At 39.7% G+C, this 21,395-nt stretch overlaps 1 protein-coding gene across 14 annotated transcripts in view; it reads right to left on the bottom strand.

Annotated features, from left to right (window-relative positions):
- Positions 1 to 21,395, bottom strand: part of ppfibp2b (PPFIA binding protein 2b) — a 119,299-nt gene that overhangs the window by 64,024 nt on the left and 33,880 nt on the right. For 13 of the 14 annotated variants that reach the window (XM_057836097.1, XM_057836101.1, XM_057836102.1 and 10 more), the window contains exons 4-5: positions 7,234 to 7,320; positions 5,872 to 5,985 (exon numbers count right to left, since the gene is read on the bottom strand). In XM_057836097.1, coding sequence (XP_057692080.1) covers positions 5,872 to 5,985; positions 7,234 to 7,320 — 201 coding nt within the window. Of the gene's footprint in view, positions 1 to 5,871; positions 5,986 to 7,233; positions 7,321 to 20,400; positions 20,543 to 21,395 lie in introns of those variants that run through there. The other variant, XM_057836108.1, reaches the window with a different exon arrangement.

Genomic DNA, 21,395 nt, shown 5'->3' with positions numbered 1-21,395 from the left:
CGTCAGTTGTCACCTCATGAGAGGGGAACGAGATGAAAATTCGCCATAATTTCCGCCATAAGTTCACGATGTGAGATATTTTCTTATCGTACGTGTAGTTAGCACGCATTTTACCGGTATATGTTTGGTAGTTTCACTCATGTGATGTGCTGCGCCTCTCCCCGACTCCCCCGCCCCATACACAGGCTTACTCAACGGGCTGTAAGGGTGTGCCCATTCCAGGCTGCTTTTGTGAAACATGTGCCAGGTTCTGCTTGGTAAGTTTTGTTTTCTTATTTTGGCAATGCCATGTAGCTTTAGCCTTTATTGGTCTGTGCTGTGTGATCATCACACAATAAACTAACTCGTAGCGCTAGCACAGCGTCTGCGTTAGCATTAGCATTTAGCGCGGTGACTCGGTGAGTCTTCTTAAACTCTTGGAAAACTTTTTACATACAGTTTGTGGTGTTCAGGTGAGTTAAATTAATTGCAAATAATGTGCTGTTTTCCTGCTGAGTGTGTATAATCATCATTAAGATGTTTATGTCCGGGTAGACAATGATGTGCTCTTCTGTCAATGTTCATTCGAAATTGTTGGAAAGCTTTTATTTCATTATTCATTTATTAATTCATGGACTAAAACTTTTGAAGTTTATAGACAAAAACATTTTGAGAATTGTCGACTAAAACTGGATGAAATTTGAGTTTTCGTATGCTAAAACTACCCGAAGAATAACACATTTTGAAATGACTAAAACACGACTAATGAGTATTTTCGTCCAAAAGACTAAGATCAAAATTAAAAGGGCTGCCAAAAACAACACTGCTTCATACATTCTCTTAAAGCAGAAATGTGAAGTAATTTCATAACATGCCAAATAGGGTCACAATTAAAGTAATTAAACATTGTCCAACAAATAAAGCATGAAAAAAATTATTTATATGTTGTATATTTGACAAAATAACCGCGTTTCCGAAGTTCGAATCTGAAAGGGGACGAACCCGGAAGTGATACGTCACACCGGGAACAGCGATGGCAGCTCCATACATACCACCGCCATACAAAGCCCTTCAAACAATGATTCAAACAGCGATATAAGCGATAGATCGAGCGCAAGGGAGGAGATCCAAGTTTTTGAAGAGTTGGAGGAAGAAGAGGAGGTTGGAATTTGATTTTGGACCTAACATGTATTAGCCAGACGCTAATCAGGATGCAAACAATGTGTCTAGACTACCTGACATGGAATGGATACAAGACCCATCGAGATTACAAGATTGGTAAGATATAAGCTGTTATTATTTTCATGATTTGAAGATGCAGGCATTTGCACATAATTTTATGTTTTTGTCTATCTGATGACATTGTTAAAAAAAAAAAAATCAGACTTCATGTTCATTTTGGCAGATCCAGCAGCTCTCGTGCATATAAAATAATAATATAAAAACGTTGGGGGGAAAGAAGGAGATGAGTCGTTGATGGATTTCTCCACTTTATTGTGGCAACAATAAGAAAACAAAATAATAGCAGACTGCCGCCACATTCGACCGCGAAGTTTTGCTTCTCGCTGATCTCCTCCTCGCCTCCTACTACTCCAGCGTCTCTTAAACGGATCGTGCATAGTGTCTTATTATGAGCTTTTTGTTTACAAATGTATCGAACACACGACGTGCTGACAACTTTGTTTCTTTATTAACACATGGAGCTAACAGTACAACACAGCTTGGGGCTCTCGGGAGGAAGTGGCGTCTAATGGCGTGAGGAAATGTATTTTTTTTTCACACAAGCGAACAGATTACAAAGCACCACTTCAGTGTTGTCCCGAGACTACATTTCCCATGATTCACTGCGTGACCTGCGCGCTGGCTGATTCGCTGCCAGACATTAAAAGCAACACGCTTGTTGTTGTCACCTGTCAGCGGCTCTCGTACGTAAAGCACAAACTAGAAGGCTATCAAGCGATCACCGTGAAAGAAACGCTGAACCGTACAAATGCAATGCAATGCTTGAAGCATGAAGGTGGAAATACATAATACAAATACAAATAAATGTGCACAAACTCACCGACGGCGTGTGTCTCTTACGGCAACGTGACCGTGAATTACCGCGACGCCGACCTGCTTATATGCACATCCACACCCCTTTCCCGACTGACAGTGGATTAACCCTTTCGGACAAGATCGTAGATGACGCACAATTGAAACACGCTTAGCCTAGCGAACGCAACAACAACTATGATCGGGGATTGCCAAGAGTTAACTTTCGGCTAACGTCGCTAGCTTATACTGTTCATTCCACAACAGTTGGCAGCTCTGCTTTGACAAAGTCATCAGTCATCTATCCAAAAATCACACTTACTTTTTGGCAAATCCTTGATCATAAGCAGACCGGTTAAGGAAGCAGGCATCTTCGAAGTGTTTGCAGCAGAGAAAACTACTTGATGATGGCGTGAAATTCATTCGCTTCGTGCGAACGAAAGATGTCCATTTACGTGCCCTGCTATCGTTTGGCCACTCATACAACTTTTCGTTTGAGGGAGAACAAAACATCGCCACACACCGCCGTGGCATCTTACCGAGAAGCAATGCAACAAACAATACTGTTCTATGGCGGACTTCCCTCGCACTTCCCGGTGTGACGTAATTTCCGAAGATTTCCGAAGAAAAGCATTTTCGTCGTCAAGGGCATTGCTATGGGTTAAACAAAGAATCTGGAAGGGTTGCGTTAAAAAAAAAAAAAAACGAAAATATGCTTATAACTGTTTAGCCATTGATATTATTCAAAAACATGGTTGGCCAACCTTACTTCACATTTCTGCTTTGAAATTCAGCACATCAGTCATGCACTAGAGTTGAGAGTCAACATAATGAAAGCAAATAGTGTCACAAAGTGGGCACTTGGAGGCTTCAACCCATCTCGGATCATTCATTATTGTGCCGTCGAGTAGGATGATTGACAACAATATTTTGATCACAATTTTACTTTAAATACATTTGACATCCACCACACATCTGTGGAAATCTGTCTGCCTTTAGCTAGCTGTGCCAGATTTAGACATTGTCTAAATGACTTCCTAACAACAAATTGTCACTCCGCCAGGCAAATCTCTAAGGAAACGGCTTCACTGCATCAGAAACCCCAGTTTGGCAGAGATCATTCTGCCGAATCAGCAAACACATGCAGCCCGTCTTGCAAGGATTTAAAAAAAAAAAAAAAAAAAAGTCAGGCCTCAGGTGCGCTGTGCTCAAAAATAGAGCAAACTAAAAATGTTCTGATTAATAAGGCATATTTTCAACTCTTATCTTCAAAGTTATATAATGTATTTGGAAACTAAACAATGAAATATTTTTACAGGTTCCTTAAAATACAGGTAATCCCCGAGTTACGACATACCCGACTTACATGATTTCGACTTTACGACGCCACAATTTTGTTTCCAGTCGTTTTCTTTTTTTTTTTTTTTTTTAATAATGTTTGAGTTTTGTTTTGTGATCCATGCTTTCCTTTTGGCGCAGGAAGCATAGAGCAGGTAGTATTTCCACACGAGGATGATCGCATTTGCTTCCAAGAGGAAGTCGCCCAGCCGAATGAGAGAGAGTAAGAGGGAGAGAGAGGGGGGAGAGAAAGCCTGCGCGCGCACACACACACACACACACACACACACACACACCTTTTGTACTGTTTATTGTGAGTTTTCAATTGTGGTCAAATACTTGGGGCGAGTTTATGTGACTGTTTTTGATTATGTGCTGATGCTAACTGATACATGCTAATCGTTTGTGTGGATAGTTATTGCTGTATCAGCAGCTAGTTATAAACGCAAATTGGAATTGCTGTTATTCAAGATGAAACTAATTTAAATTTCATTTTTATTTTAGTTTCGTTCTGCAAGTGTTGATGTCATGAGCAGCTGACTAAAGTCAGCAAACTACATGGACGTCTCACTTCATCATTTCGGAGCTTAGCTCATTGTCTAGCTAGGACTGAGCTCCAACATCTTGGCGTGGACAGTACGATCACATATAATAGATGTTTTTGGATAGTTATTTTGAGATTTTTGGGGTATTTAGGCATACTTAAAGGGTTAATTCCGATTTACGCAGAAATTCGGGTTATGTCGCCAGCGTAGGAATCGAACTCTTTCATAGCCCGGGGACTACCTGTAGGAGGAAATTTTCCTTTTTAAAAAGGGATATTAAAGGTGCTATAAAATACAACAGTAAGTGATTTAAAAATTAGTAGACCTAATTTTGAACACAAATCAATCTGAAAAAGTGATTGAAAAGACTTAATAATAATGAAATTAGTCTTCCTTTTTCAGCTGCTTTGGCCCCGCCCACTAAAAAATCTCCACCCACACCCAGAATGAGTTGCAGATTTTCGCAGTTTGCTTGGATGCTCTCCATTGGCTTTCTATTGTCATTTCCGTGTGACTATTCTGTCATTCCGTCAACATGTACTAGCTAACGTAGCACTCGAAAGCTAGATATGACCATCATGAATTGCTGAAAAAAAAGTGGGTGTTCCCTGATGCATTGTTTTGGTTGGAATAACTGTAAAATGATTAAAAAACAAGATTACAACAACAAAAAAACAGCGAGATTTGAGTTCCAAAATTGTTTTGTACATCTGTTTTTGTTGTTGTTGTTGTTGTTGTTTTTTTTTTTTTGACATGGTCAAAATTTCAGAGCAACTTCAGTGCAATACGAGTGTCAGGTAAAAAAAAAAAAAAAATACGCCATGGAAATTGTTGGTGACTTCCAAAGTCAACAGTTCTACATTTTTCAGGCTCTTTAAGTGGATGGATTATACATCCGTGGGGAAGTGCACATGAAACACAGTTATATTTGATCTCAGTGGGCTCCCAAATCTTCCAAATGGAGAGCATATGGTAAACAAATAATGTCAACACCACAGCCACACAGACAGCTACCCCCCCCCCCCTCCCAAATTACCCCAAGCGCTTCAGCCAAATGACGCCCCACACACAGCATTGATGTAATAATGACAGCTGGCTGTTAGTTTGCAATCTAACACCAGTCTCACTTACAGCAGGATAAGCAGCAGTCTTAAGACATAATTGATCAGGTCAGCTGCCCTAATGAGAAAAAAAAACATGCAATAAATTGTCCTCTTAGCAGCATCTACAGTTATAGGAAATAAAAACACAATTTGTTCTATGAATACTTTTTGTAGTGTTACAGAATACTATATTACATCATGTGAGCACTCACCGAAAAATGTATGTTTTGTGATTTAATACATTAATTTAAAAATTGTCGAGGTATTGGCTCGTTACTCGGTAACAGCAGATCCTCAAAATCAAGTGACTCGGACTCGGCTCTTGACAATTCTGCTGTAAACTGTGTCATGAACAACACTGTATAAGAAATGCCACCCCATCGAAATTAAAGACTGTTTTAACGAAAGATAATATAATAACTTGAATCTGTATTTATCGGTCTTTTAACGCTTAATTTGTGGATTGTAAAAACCTGCTGAATACACGGTGTCTCCTTGTGATATTTATTGTTGGGTTGTGGGGTTTTACTTTTACTGCTGACAATGCAGGAGACAAAGGATCTGTTGAGAAGTTTGAACAGAGAATAGATTCATTAGCACACTCAGTTGTGGTATTGTTGAGCATTGGCTGGCTGTGCTCAAAATGCCCCAAGGCTGAGGTCAAAAATAATGTCTGCACCAATAAAAGTAACAAACAATGTCTAATATTTTATACCTGATTTTACAGATCTGCCACTAAAAATTCCATAATTTGTCCATGTGGACATGAATCATGTTCATTGTGCGGGTATACAATACTCATTAATATATGTTAAAACTGTTTACACAAAAAAAAATTTTTTTTCAAATGTGGCAAATTTTCAAGGGGTTACCTGTTGCAGCATTTCTTCAGTGGAGGCAAGTTTCCGTCTGTGTTCCTCCAAGGAGCTTTCGAGGTCCCGGATCTTCTCCCCTTGGGCCTCCACCTGGTCAGTCAGTACACCCACCTAATAGTTGACAAAGTCATTCATAAACACTCACAAGATGAGTCGAAGAACAAATAATGCCTTCATACAATGTGTCATTTGACAGCATAACAACATTCTTTTTGATCAGTCAACAAATCGCAAACATTACACATGATATTCCTCAACTTAACAACACCACTCAGCAGGCCTGTCACCCAGGAATCTGGCCAGACATTTACAATAATCCCCTTGACAGGACACCTCCTGCCAAGCCTGGACTGAAAGAACAAGCATGCACCCAGACAGTCACACACATAATTTCCGACTAAATTATGTTGAATTCCTCCGACAGCAGCTGATTCACTGTCACTTCAACTCGCAATGCAGTCATCTCACCCTAAAGCCATTTTCTATCTTAAAGCTCTCTTTTTCAATGGAGGCTCCCGTTTTGGAATTGTCTCATGGCAAATTACCAAGAATGAAGTGCATGTACAACACCGAGCAAATGAAATGTTGACAATGTAAGAAACAACAATGTTTTTGTAACGTATCACAAAGAAAAGCGAAGGCAGCAGCACAAATTACAGTATGGTAGGCGATTCCCTCAAGGCTGCAGGACAGGCCTTTAGTGAAGACTTTGTATTTATAGGTGCTAAAACAGATGCTAAAGAAGCCTGAAGGGGAACCAGGTGACAGCTAAGAACAGTGAAAGCAAATTTGTCTGCAATCTCCAGTCTGGAAAACCCCAGTCCTGGCCTCCTTAGGCATCAAGCAACCATCACCACAGTTATTATTAGTTTTAGTTTAGCGTTTGGTTATTGCACTTGAATGCGAACTCACCAACACACAGCTTAAATGACGCCGTGCAGTAGTGAAGACACTTTAGATTAAAAGCACTATGATTATAAGTGCTGCATGAACTAGTAGTTAAGGTGATCAAAGAAGACACCTTGTGTTGTTTTGCAAGGCTACAGTATATCATTTTCTGCTGTTACAGCAACAGTTGACAGTGAATTCTTGTACATGCTCGAATGGATCCAAGATGTTCAGGCATGTTTTATTTGGAATTACATGCTATACATATCTTCAAAACCTGGATCACAGACCAGGAACTGAGCTACTGCGGCACCAGTCATTACAAACTAATCCCATTCATACATCCCAATGACACAAGGAATGTGTCAAATCTGATTTTAGATTTGCATAAAATTAAGAATAAATTCACGCAAGAATGTAAGCACACACAGACACACACATTCATAACACATACAAACACATAATGTTTACCTGTAACACTAAAGACTCCTTGTCCCCCTCTAAGCGGAGTAGTCTCTCTTGGTATGTTTCATTGTTGGCAGGAGGACACAAGTTCACCTGGACAAACACAGAGGGCACAAATATACTTGTTAACATGTCAGTTGAGTTTGCACTGTGTGGGCGCAAAGAACTAAATTCTTTGGGATGATTGTGTATCAGCCCACTTCCAAGTCACCAATTGGGTTGGACAGGAAATCATACTATCTCCAATTTTATTCACTTTTCATATGAATGATCTGTCAAAACAGTTAAGTAGGTTTAAAATTGGCGGCATGGTTGGTGGTGGTGAACCATCTAATGTACTAGTATGCAGACGATTGTGTGCTTCTTAGCCCAAGTTCAGCTGGTCTGCAGCAGCTGCTCACTGTGTGTTCCATGTATGGGGTAGGCATGTGCCGGTATGATATTCTGACGGTATGATAACCTTTAGCCAAAATATCACGGTTTCATGGTAACTGCAGTTACAGCTCTAAAATGAGTTACTTTGAGATATCTGGGATTAAAAAAAACTTTTCCATTGAACAGGATTTTTATTTTTCAAAATTGGAACATACGTATAATGTTAAGTTGAAATGAACAAAAAAATTACAAAATATTTTAAATAACATTAAAATAAATGTAGTCCTTTAGGTGAGCCTGAACCCACAGCCACAGCTCAACATCATTACCATCAGAGCAAAAATTAATTATTTTCCACAAAAAGCATGTATGTATGACTCGTATCATGTTTACATTATACACACATTCTCTTTCTCAACACAGTTGCCAGTGAGACAAAAACACCTCATGTTTTACCACCGCTAGACACACTAAACACGCTAGAGTTAACTCTCGTAGCTGGTGGGAAACGTTCATGACAGTGTTTACTAGAGGCGTGCGACATTTACGAGTCTTAGATTATTCGCGATTGGGCAGTGGAAGATTCGGGAACAATTCACAAACAGCCAAATTCCGATTATTGAATTATACCAGCTAAAGCGGAACTAAAAGTCTTCGGCGGTCGTGGGGACGCAATGAGGACTGGACCGAGAGTAAATATCATGTCAACTCATGCTACCAGATAAAAAACAATAATACCTGACTGCGGCCGACAGCTGCTACAAACAACGCCCAGTTGCTTGTTGCTACAAGCATACAGCCACATACGGCTACGGTAGATATCACATATAAGTAGAACTAGATGCGAAATGACAGATGACGGCGGTGTAAGAACATGTATAGGGAACTACCGGTAGATGCGAAATCAAATGACAGACTTGCCGGCGTTAGTACATAGCAGTCATCTTAAAGCAGTAGACTTCTCTAGAAGGCGCTGTTGTAGCAAACGTAATTAACTTATTATCTAAATTACTCCTAAATCGGCAAAACCTTGATTTGAATCTATCTTTAAATGATGAAACCGTTTTAAAACTTTGACATGTTGGAAATAGACATAGGGGAAATTATGGAATAACGGGAGCAATTTTATACATTTTAACGTTTGATCCAAAACATTAAAGTTTATTTGATACTGAAATAGTCATTTTTAGTTCATCAATAATCAATTTATAATCAAATCGTCGCCTCTGAATTGTAATCGAATCGTTACGTGCCCAAAGATTCCCACCTCTAGTATTTACTAACCTTTAATTTTGTATAAATGCGAAATGTAGGTATTCACTCTCTGGCAGCCAGCCTCCACAAACATGTTTTACATGTCAGTTGGCCCTCTTTCTCCAAGCTGCAGCCATCTGTAACTTTTCTGTGGACGAAGTATTCCCATACCAGCGATTTCATTTTTTTCGATGGGGTAAAAGGTTCAAGAGTATCACCTCCTCCAGCCGTAGTGTAGCACGGCTGATTCACTGACACTGAGCAGCAGCCAGTGGGCGAGAGTTGACGGAAAATTTCTGCGATTTTGAAATCTTGACGTATTCATACCACGGTATAGCTTCAAACTGGTAATCAACACATGTCAAGTATGGGGAGTTATACAATATAAAACATAATGGAGCTAAGAGTGTCGTTATCATCGTGAGAACAAATGAGGACTAACGGTTGGTCTTTCCTGACTTTAAATTGTCAAGTCAAGTTTTAAAGTCCTGTAATCAGGTTAAATATCTCAGTCATATGATCACAGACATGCTGACTGACAATCAGGACATATTTTGACAGTGTCATTCTCTATACAGTATGTCCAAGCTAATGTTCTGTCTCGTAAATTTGATCAGTGCTCTGATGAGGTTGTGGTGGCCTTGTTTAAGGCCTATTGTACAACTATCTACACTGCACAACTGTGGTCAAATTATAATAAAGCAAGCTTTCAGTAACTACAAGTGGCATATAATGTCTCTCTGAGAATCGTGTTAAAAAGGCCTAGATAGAGCAGTGCTTCAGAAATGTTTGTAGCTGCTCAGGTGAATACTTTCCATTCGGTTTTAAGGATACTGATGATTAATTTTAGGAGTCTGAATTGTTGTAAAAATGTCATTGTGTTGGGTCTGACTAACATTTTGCACAGTTTTACACGCTGCTCATCACTGTTTTGGAAGCAATGGTATAGGTGCCTTTTACAAGTGTGCCGATAGGAGACCTAAGGTCGTTTACTGTAGGTCAAATTTTTATTATTACTAATTCATTTTATTTTATTATGAATATTTTATTTTATTTTTTTAATTTTCAATCTTTTGCTTGTGCTGTTTTGTTGTTATTTGGACCTTGAGTCTGTTAACAAAATCTATCAATCAATCTGCAAATCAAAGTGGCGCCTCTCATTAGCTTTAAAATATGGCGCATTCAAATTCACATTGGAAAAAAATAAATATACTTCTAGCTTGGCATTAAGTATTAGACTAAATTGGGGGTTGGGGGGCTGTTATAACACATTATTAAAAAGTCAATAAACGCTATATACTCCTATTTCAATGCCAGTGCCAGTGATTTTTTTCACACACACACATTTTTCTACTTTTAAAAGGAAACAAGTACAAAAGACAGGGATAACTGAAAACTTTTTATTGTTTTATTTGGAATAACGGTACTTAACAAACCTAACCATTATTTCTGTATGTCTTTAATAAAACAGTAATGGAAAGATTATTGTAGCTCAGCATATAGTATGCAAATAAATAGTGAATGAACTCCATCCATAAGACTGATAAAATGCATATTTCAAACTTTTGCTCAACTTTGCTTGTAAAGCTGAAATTAAAGTGCAAGACTTGTGTTTTGTATTAAACACTGCCAAAAAAAAAAAAGGAATACGATTTACTATGTCACATTAAAATAAATATTAAATGAAGTCAAACACTTGCATAACAAAAGTACAAACTTTAAATGCTTGCTAAATTTGTTTGAAAATCTGCAACTAAGGAGCAAAACATCTGGTTTGAATGAAACACTTCTACAACCATAAATGTTATTTAGCATATTGGATGTAAATAAATCTAGTTCAGTGCTAGGATTACTGAAGTAAAAATAAAATGAAAATCCTTCCAGCTCTCTGCTGATCTTATCACGAGTAGTGTTTACAATGTAGGCAACCTCAAGCGAAATTCTTGCGGCTAGGTAGCACGTACCTGGGGTCCACTGTTTTCATCAAGTGAACAAACACAGCCTTTCCCACTATATATCGTTGCGCTGATGTTCCGCTCATAGAAATGGGAATTTTTCCAACTCGGCCAAATGCCTGTTTAACTTGTAGATGATGGAAAGTTAGTTGTGCTGCTGCCTTTTTTTTTGCAAAGGACCTTACAGCATGCAATCAATTGACTTGATCTGTCACCACCTAGTTGAACCAGTTCCAAATCACTGACAATAAAATTCCTTTTTCGCAATAAAAGTTTTGCTCTCTCTACCTCTGACCATGTTGTTATGCTTGACAGAACAAAGGAGCGAAAAGAATGCACTTTAAACAACGCACGCTGACAGCATAAAACATACCGTGAAACAAGTGAGGGGGAAATTAATTAATTAAAGGCAGCGTTTGGGTAACAATATCCTCGACCTACGACGTTTCGACTCTACGACGCCTGTGCCTCGTCCGCCATTTAGTCCCCAGTTCCAGTGTTTCTGCTTAGAAAGTGCATAGTGCTTGTCTGTGTTTGTGCGCCGGGAACATCTTTGCCTTTTGCCCTCCTTTTTTCACATTATGGCCCCACAGAGGAAAAATGGGTCTTCTAGCAATGCTAGTCCAGCCAGAAGAAAATTACCATGGAAACGATGCTTAACATCATAAAAAGATTGGAGAAAGAGAGAGACCGACAAACATAGGTAAAGATACTGTATTTAACATCGGCAAAACACTGTGAACATACAGATTCACATGCAATATTTCTCACAGCCTCATTCACCTCTCCGCATTAATAATATTGTAATATTGTCGAAAAATATTGTAACGTCTACAAGGTCAATGCCAACTTCGTTAATTTTCAATGATTTGCAACCGAACGTATTGAACGCAACTACTGTAAGCTGTAGCTGATGCCAACAAAAACGAACGCAGAACAGTCTTCGCCCTCCCTTTCTTTATCTCCAGTCAGTCATGCAATGCGTTGAGGGATACATTAAAAACACTACATTGGAACCTGAAGAATACATGCAACCCAATTCATTACAGTATGTTAGTTTTTTATACAATGTATTTTGAAATAAATTTTCACTTTGACGGTGAATTCAGACATATGCGGAAATTCCGGAATGTCATCAGCGTAGGAACGTAAATCATTCTCAACTCGAGGACTTCCTGTATTTTCTACCCCGTCAACAAGAAAAAAATTGGATTCATTAAATTGATTTATCGCACAGGCATACGTATTCGTATTAATTAGAATACTGTAGGGAACCAGTGCCATGATATAAGCCTGCAAAGACGTAATTCCATCCCCCATAGCTATTTTTCAGAACCATGAAATAGAGCAACTGAAGCAACAGTGCCTCTGTAGCCAATACAGACATTTTGCCTCAACTACATTAAGACTTCATCGATCAACAAATATATCTTACACCATTGATCAAATACATAAAAGAAACGATTATTTGTATGCCTATTACTGCAGTTTAGCGACATTTAGGATATATGAGCGTGGAACGTCAAATTAGGGATCGCCCGATTACATATTTTTGCACTCAGTCAGAGTCACCAGATTTCGAAAATCTGCCGAGACAGAGTCCCGATCCTATACTGAAATAAAGTGTTGTTGAAAAAAAAAGTTTTAAACATGTTACTGTCCCACCGTGCCGCCATCATAATGTGAATCATTTAAAACAAGAATAACGCAGAAAAATGCTTGTCTTTAGTTAATGCTTCATTGAGTGGGTCCACTCAAATCTGCTCACGCTGCTGAGAACAGCCGCTCACTATCACACACACAATGAGTTGCCATAGCACACTACCGCTAGTGTTTAACAAGTGTGACATCAGGCGGGGACAGGTAGTGGAGGGCTGTTACATTCCTTTTCCAGAGTGAAGAATCAAGTCAAAATGGCCTCCTGCCCAAAGACTACACTTCCCAGCATGCCGCACAACGCAGCCAGGTGTGGCTGCTTAAGCCACCTAATTGCAGCTGGCCTGGAGGACAATATAAAAGACTACCAGATGAAGCGAAGGGGGAGGCGGAAGGAGATTGAAAGAGAGACTTGGAAGAAAGTATTTTGAGAACAGACTTAAGTTGCCATTTTAAGACATTTTAGTATTTTGATGAGAACAGACCTAAGTTGCCATTTGTGAGACATTTTAGTTGATTGTTTGCTTTGTTACTGTTTGTGCCATATTTCGGCCTTTTTCTTTTGGGGAAACCCACTGTTTTTCTGATTAAAGAACTGTTTGGTTGAACACCTTGGCGTCTAAAGCCCCTTCCTGGCCAGGCGTGCCTCGTGTGCTGTCACAGATGGTGGAGAATGAGGGCATGCTTGCCTAGGACCAGACTACAGAGACGGACGCCATAGACGAGTTATCCCAGCTTTTCTCCCAGCTTCACACCAGCCAACAGCCCCTCGGAATGGAGCGGTTAATGCAGATGCTCTTGGAGGCCCAGAGGGCACAACAAGAAACCCAGGTGGCCTTGCTTCAACAGCAAATGAGGGCCAACCAGCTTAAACAGCAAGAGCTACACCAATTGGCCCGAGCTAAACCCAAGGCAAGTGAATTCATTCCCAAAATGTCAGTGTCGGATAATGTGGAGGCCTACCTCCATGCTTTTGAATCCACTGCTGTCCAAGAGCGGTGGCCGAAACCACAGTGGGTTAGCCTATTAGCCCCTATTCTCTCGGGGGAGGCACTGAAAGCCTATCAAGATTTAGAGCCAGAAAGTGCGCAAGTTTATGACTAGTTAAAGGCCGAAATAGTGAGCCGCCATGGCCTGACAAGGTTTGGCATGGCCCAGCGGTTTCATAGCCGGACGTTTCAAAATGGGCTCAACCCCCGTTCCCAGATGCACGAGTTGATTAGAATAACAAAGAAGTGGTTGGAGCCCGACATGTATAAGCTTTAAAACTGTTTCATCATTTAAAGATAGATTTAATTCAAGATTTTGCCGATTTAGGAGCATTTTAGATAAAAAGTTACTTAGCTTCGCTAGGAAGGTTCTCTACAACAGAGCCTTCCTGAGAGGTCTACTGCTTTAAGATGGCGGCTGTTTACTAACGCATCTAGTTAAGTATATATATATATCTTGCTAATGCCATTATGTCTGTCATTTGCATCAAGTTCTATAGTATGTGATATCTAACGTAGCATCGTGTGGGAGTAGTTTGTAGGCTATCGGCTACAATCAGGTATTATTGGAGCCACCTAGCATCGCATTTGCAACGGCATCCCCACTCCTGCTCTGCTCTCTCGTCTCTGTGAGTCAGTCTCTCTGACTTTTCTCGCACATAGTAGCGCTAGTAACGGACGCCTTTCCCACCTCAGTAACCGTAACGGCGTTGCCAAGATGAGAAAAGTAATTAATTAGATTGCTCACTACTGAGAAAAATAACGCCGTTAGTAACGCTATTATATTCTAACGCCGTTATTAACAACACTGCCTAATATAAATATGATAAAAGAAGGGGCAGCAGTAGCTACTCTTGATTTCTGTGGCAAAGTGTAAAATCTTCTGCTGGGTTGGTAATTAAATACAGAGATTGGAATTTGGTGTGGTGTGTCTTTTTTTTGTGTGTGTGTGTTTTAGAAGTGGTAGAAAGTGTGCTAACTGCAGGGAAATTTGGATTCATCTGCATTCAAAGGCGCGAGATTTCTTTGTCTTTGAATGCTAAAAGCACTAATGTGTATAAAAACAAAGAAGCTTCTAAGGACATGCTGTGAAAAGATGACTAAAATTATATTGCTTAAATGTGTCCTTCACAAATCACAAGGTGCTGAGTTACTAAACATCACATGTGCCCCATTGATTCAGAAATAGCATCTCAACACAGGCAAACAGGCATTGTTGTTGTAGGCTATTAAACACCCGAGAAATGATTCTTGTCATTTCGATCAGAGATAATTTGTGGGGAAATAAAACAAATCTGGCAGGTCAGCTTACATAAATCCATGAGATCACATAAGTAAAGTGGGATCAAGAAATTCTTTTCTGGTCTTATTTAGCCCATTCTGTCATCAGTTACCAAAGCGAATCCTGAGTTAACTTTTTTTAAACTCGGAATTAAGTTTTCATTTTGAACCAAATAACGAGAGCAAATATTTTAGCAATTTAGCAAACTAGCCAAGGCTTTGAATTAATGTTATTTTGTTTTTCACTGCTGACTTTTCTGTCACTTTTTGAGATGTGTAACAAATGCTTTCACTTCTACTATAGCAACATAATTAAAAAAAAAAAAAAAAAAAAATGTATAGCTTCATAATGATAAGCCATTCTCAGGGAACAAATAAAATTGACCATGCAAATCTAAAATATGATTCTCATATCATTTAAAAAAAAAAAAAAAAAATCTATATAAACAATAGAATGGGATTGAAATGCTCAAATGTGGTTACTTTTCTGTTTTTCAAAAAAGCTGTTCCATATACATGCAAAAAAATATGTCTACATGGGTTTACATTCAGGTGTCTTCCGTTGGTCGAAAATGCTGTTTAAATGAGATTATGTCCTTGCTTGTCCTATAATCATTAATATTATCTATTGTTGTGTTTGTTTTTTCATTCATTATACTACTATACTTAATATTATTATTGTCCTAACTTTTGTTACCGTTATCTCAAGTGTATCATGGTTTTGTCTGATTTTTTAAACTGTATTTATTTTTTTTAATTTTTATTTTGTCATGTCCAAAATAAAGTATTTATTCATTCATTCATTCACACCGTTTTACTTTGTTTACTTTGTAAATTATGTTATATTGCATTAACTTGTTGGAGTTGTATTCATGTGCAGCAATTTGTTGCGTCTGGTGCTATAAAAAATTACAATTAGTTGAGTCAAGTCTACATGACCAATAAAAATACTGTTCCTACAATATACTAGTATACGTACGTGTACTGTATATTTCAATTTATTTATATAAAGGCCACCTAACAAAATAAAACATATAATGACCACTAAGGTTCCCTGCCTTGCTTAAGTTAACCTCAAAAGTTGTTGGGAAGCAGATAATATTTCCCCAAGCATCATTTTAAATGTGACTTTCATGTTGTTAGTTTACTTTCTGTTTGAAACTGGACTTGAAAAACAAAGCACATTTCGACCTTTATGCTCTGAATTGGAGTTCAATCCCTGGGCTTCGGGCTTCCTATGTGGAGTTTACATGTTCTCCCCATGCCTGAGTGTGTTTTCTCCTGGTACTCCGGTTTCCTCCCGCACCCTAAAAACATCCATAGTAGGCTGATTGATCACTCCAAATTGTCCCTATCTGAGAGTGCGTGAATGGTTGTTCGTCTCCTTGTGTCCTGTGATGTGCTGGCAACAGATTCAGGGCGCACCCTGTCTACTGCCCATAGTTGGCTGGGATAAGCTCCAGCACACTCGCGACCCTTGTGAGGATAAACAGCTCAGAAGATTAATGACTAGGATATGATGAGCTGTCTATCTTAAATAATAAACTGTCTTTATTGTATCTTTGTCAGTAATACTAAACCTGTTGTCACTTGGACCAGATCAATGCATACAGTGGGGAGAACAAGTATTTGATACACAGTCAATGGGAAAACCCATTTGCAGTGTATCAAATACTTGTTCTCCCCACTGTATATACAGTATAGTACAACATTATTTTCACCACTGTCTCTGTGTGTGAGTCACACCTCCAGCAAAGAGCTAGTTTGCTTACATAGGGAAAGAGCGAATTAATGCGGACACATAATTTATTGCGCATTTAAAAACAAGCTCGTTTGCCTTTGTTACACAAAGTAAACTGGTCACTTTACTGGAGAGGGCATGGCACCATTTTCCAACTGAGGACAACGGTCTCAGATTTGGAGGTGCTGATCTTCATCTCATCCACCTCACACTCTGCTGCGAACCGCTCCAGTGAGAGTTAAATGTCACAGCTTGATGAAGCCAACAGCACCATATCTTCTGCAAAAAGCAGCGATGCAATGCTGAGGCCACCAAACCCGACCCCATCAACGCTTCGGCTGCGCCCAGAAATTCTGTCCACAAAAATTATGAACAGAATTGGTGACAAAGGGCAGCCTTGGCGCAGTCCAACCCTCACTGGGAGAGAATTCGACTTACTGCCGGCAATGCCGACCAGCCCTTACCAAGTGGCTCGGTACCCCGTACTCCTGGAGCCCCTCCAACAGGACTCCCCAAGACGCACGGTCGAACGCCTTCTCCAAATCTACAAAACAAATGTAGAGTAGTTGGGCGAACTGCCATGCGCCCTCGAGGACCCTGCCGAGGGTGGAGCACTGGTCCACTGTTCCACGGCCGGGACGAAAATCACACTGTTCCTTCTGAATCAGAGATTCGACTTCCTGACGGACCCTCCTCTCCAACACCCCTGAATAGAACTTACCAGGGAGGCTGAGGAGTGTGATCCCTCTATAATTGGAACACACAATCCGACCCCCTTTCTTAAAAGGGGGACCATCACCCCGGTCTGGCAATCCAGAGCCACTGTCCGCGATGTCCACGCGATGTTGTAGAAACGTTTTAGTCACGACAGCAACCACAATATGCAGAGCCTTTAGGAACTCTGGGCAAATCTCATCCATCCCTGGGGCCTTGCCACAGAGGAGCTTATACATACATATATACAGGACTACTCACGGCTTCATTAGTGTCGTTCAGGACTTGAACATTAAGTCTTTTAAAGAAAGTACTAGGATTGCGAGTTTTACAAGATGACCAATATTACAAGTTCACGGGTTGGGTGGAATGCTCTAATTAAGAAAATGTTTGATGGTGTTGCCATGCGAAAGGAACATTCATCTTAAAAACCAACGTAACACTGACCCTTAATGCGAATATTGTCTTATTACGTGACGCACATTTAGCTTCCCTGTGAAGCGAGGAGGGTCAAGGCGTACTCAGTTCACACACTCAGAACGCACCTACTAAAAAGCATTTCTCTTGTTGCCAGACAGGCTGCACGTTAGTTGAATCTCACGCTTGTGTGATATGCCTTTAAGACACAGGGTCATGGTTGGAGCGCTGTTGCATATTTCTTTCAATGGATTTAAAATGCCGGTACAAAAAAACTCCGAACTTTCTTGGCCGAGGCCCTTTCAACCTTATTCAACTGACCATGGTATTGAAATGTGTCTCATGTGACGTGCTGTCCTGCCCTCACCGGTTAATAGTGAACAATGGCTTCAACGAGACCTGGTAGTCTGAAACGGTGAGAGGATCAGTGTTGTTAATCTTACTGAAAAAAAGTAATTAATTATAGTTACAAATTACTTCTCCCAAAAAGTAATTGCGTTAGTAACTCAATTACCTGAATGTAAGAGTAATTAGTTACTTGGCAAAGTAATTGGTGATAATTACTTTTTTTTTTTCCTCCAAAAAAAAAAAAAAAACATTGGCCACACTATGTGAAGTTTTTTGTGAAGGTTTTTGGTACAATTGGCCCGAGCCCAATTCTTTACCCTAATTTACCCTTTACCCTGAATCAGCTGTTAAAAGTTGTTAAAATTGCTCCCATTATTGCATTAGTTCCCTTCTCTCTACTTTCGACATATGAAAGTTTTAAAACTGTTTCATCATTTAAAGATAGATTCAAGTCAAGATTTTGCCGATTTAGAAGTATTTTAGATAAAAAGTTACTTAGGTTCGCTAGGAAGGTTCTCTACAACAGAGCCGTCCTAAAAAGTACTGCTTTAAGATGGCGGCTGTCTACTATCTCATTTAGCCCCATGTCTGTCATTTTGCATCTAGTTATATCTATGTACAGTACATGTGATATCTATCATGTCTACCATATCTACCATAACATGCGCGCGTAGTTTGTACTAGCTATCGGCTACAACATGTATTATTGGAGCTACCTAGCATCGCGTTTGCTCGGCGTCACAACTTTCTTGCCTCCTCCATACTCCTGCTCTGTCGTCTCGGTGAGTCCGTCTCCCTCAGACTTTTCGACCAATATAGTAACGCATAGTAACGCATGCCTTTCCGTCCTCAGTAACGGTAACGGCGTTGCCAAGATGAGAAAAGTAATTAATTAGATTACCCACTACTGAAAAAAATAACGCCGTTATATTGTAACGCCGTTATTAACAACACTGGAGAGGATACACGTATGGTCATATCTCAAATTTAATCAGACCGAAAGAAGAACACAACAAAGTTAGTGGCAGCATTACTAGTAATCTGAAGGGGCACCTGAAAGTTCGCCACCTTGATATTTATTCAATGGTAAGTTAACAAGTGATTTTAAGGTATCATAGACACACAATTTCTTTCAGCAAATAGCCCGTTAAAATTTTGATATGCGTTTTCTACATTTTTTGTGTAAATGCAGCACCGAATTCAGGCTAATATTTTTAGCTAGTTTGCACTGCTAACTTTCAATTGTTATGTTACAGGAGGAAAATTTGGGCATATTTTATTACGTAGCATACGCTTTAACCCCTGTTTGGACTGTCTGAAACATGTAATGTTCAGTAGTATGAAAACGTATATGGCAGCCATAACTTCAACCAGACGCTTCCTGTAGCTGAAGAACAGTCTGGCACATCGATCAGGACTAATCTTGGCCCATTCTTCTCAATGTATGAATCGCTGTCTTTAGCTCATGCCACAACATCTCAATGGGGTTCAAGTCTGGACTTGGCTACTCCAGAACGTGTAATTTGTTCTTCTGAAACCATTCTCGAGTTTGATTTACTTCTGTGTTTTGGATCATTGTCTTGTTGCAGCATCCATCCTCTTTTTAGCTTCAACTGTCTGACAGACGGCCTCAGGTTTTCCTGCAAAACATCCTGATGAACTTTTGAATTAATTCTTCCATTAATGATTGCATATTGTCCAGGCTCTGAGGTAGTAAAACACCCCCAAATCATGACGCTCCCTCCACCAAGCTTCACAGTGGGGATGAGGTGTTGATGTTGGTGAGCTGTTCCATTTTTCCTCTACACATCACGTTGTGTGTTACTCCCAAACAATTGAACTTTGGTTTCATCAGTCCTTTTTCCAGTACTTTTTGAAACCACTGTATACTCATCTGTCAGTGTTCATTCGAAATTGTCTGAGACCAATTTCAAGACTAAAACCTTTTCATTTTTATCAGACGAAAACTTTTTGGCTATTGGTCGACTAAGACTAGATGAAGACTAACACATTTTGAAATGGCTAACAAGTATTTTCATCCGAAAGAAGACTAAGAAAAAAATTAAAAGGGCTGCCAAAAACAACACTGCTCGCAAGCAACTAAGGACATCTTTTGTATCAGATGCTGCTTCAACAGGAGTCAGCTGATGGATAATTTCCCTAATCTGATACCACAGCCCTTGTGATACATCCCTTGCAAATTCCCTGACTATTTCACTAAGCAAAAGGAAGTTACTGCTAATGAAAAAAATCCAGTTGACTGAAATACGTTGCATGCTAGGATGCATCCAAGCTATAAAAACTAGTCATCGACAGCCAGGGAAACATTTTCCCCCTCATAAAACAATCTAGACTGTTGATTTGTGAAAACATCTAATTAGCATGAGAAACGAAGAGCAGGAGTGACAGACATCTCATTGAAATGACAAACTTGAAGGCATACCTTTCTGAGCCAGGAGAAGTGCTTGTAGACATCAATGGAAGTCTCCATGCTCCCAGCCCATTTCTGCCCTGTCTATTTCCTCTAGGATTTTATCTCAGCCGGTCAGAATGTGCGCCCGAATGTGTGTGTGTAAGTCTCTCCCATACGCTCCCTCCCTCCCTCTCCCCTTCCCTCCCTCTGTGTGTATTTAGACCAAGCCTACATAGTCTTGGGTTTACAGAAAGTACCATCAAGTGTAAAAACGTGTGACTGCAACTTTCACAGCTGTAATGTTTTTTGTTTTTTTTTTTTGAACGATCTCTGCCGTCTGAAGGGAAAACTCCTTCCTGGTATGTTGCCCCCTTTCTACTGAGACTTGCTTCACTTATCTGTTTTAAAAAACGGACCTCTTTCCATCTACGTTCTGTAACTCCCCCCTCCCCTATTTGTGTTCATTTTCAACTATTGTATCAATAAATACTCTTTCTTCGCTGTCTCTCTTTACATGCTTTCTTTTCTCAGCTCCCTTCTCCTGCTGCTGCAGTTACAGCCAAATGGCCAAGCCCAGAAAGAGGGGGTGGTCCAAAAAGTTTGCCTGTTTTGTCATCTGTTTGTGTCCGTCTTGGCCCAAATTCAGGTTCTCTCTCTCTAGTTCTCTCACGCTGTAACACATGCACGCACACCTATTTCACTTTACATACTGTAAATCTTTGTCCTCTCAGCAGTCGGTCTCTGGATGAAAATACAATTTTGTTTCCCATTTTGTGCATGTCCTCTGGAACCATTAACAGTAACTGCCAGCTATTCATCTCATGACATCAACAAGGGAGGAGACCTGGATTCATAAATTCTGCCTGTAAAAGATCCTGTGTTACCAAAGCATTCAAACAATTTTTTCCCCCTTAACATCCATGTCAACAATTTAAACACAACCTGGAACTACTTCATGTGTGATTAAAAAGAGAGAGATTAAGAAGAGAAAAAAATCCAATATACAGTATTTGTGCGTATACTGA

Source organism: Corythoichthys intestinalis, chromosome 5, assembly GCF_030265065.1.
Source record: "Corythoichthys intestinalis isolate RoL2023-P3 chromosome 5, ASM3026506v1, whole genome shotgun sequence".
Lineage (NCBI taxonomy): Eukaryota > Metazoa > Chordata > Actinopteri > Syngnathiformes > Syngnathidae > Corythoichthys > Corythoichthys intestinalis.
Note: the sequence above shows the minus strand (reverse complement) of the source record. Positions and strands in the feature narration are given on the sequence as shown.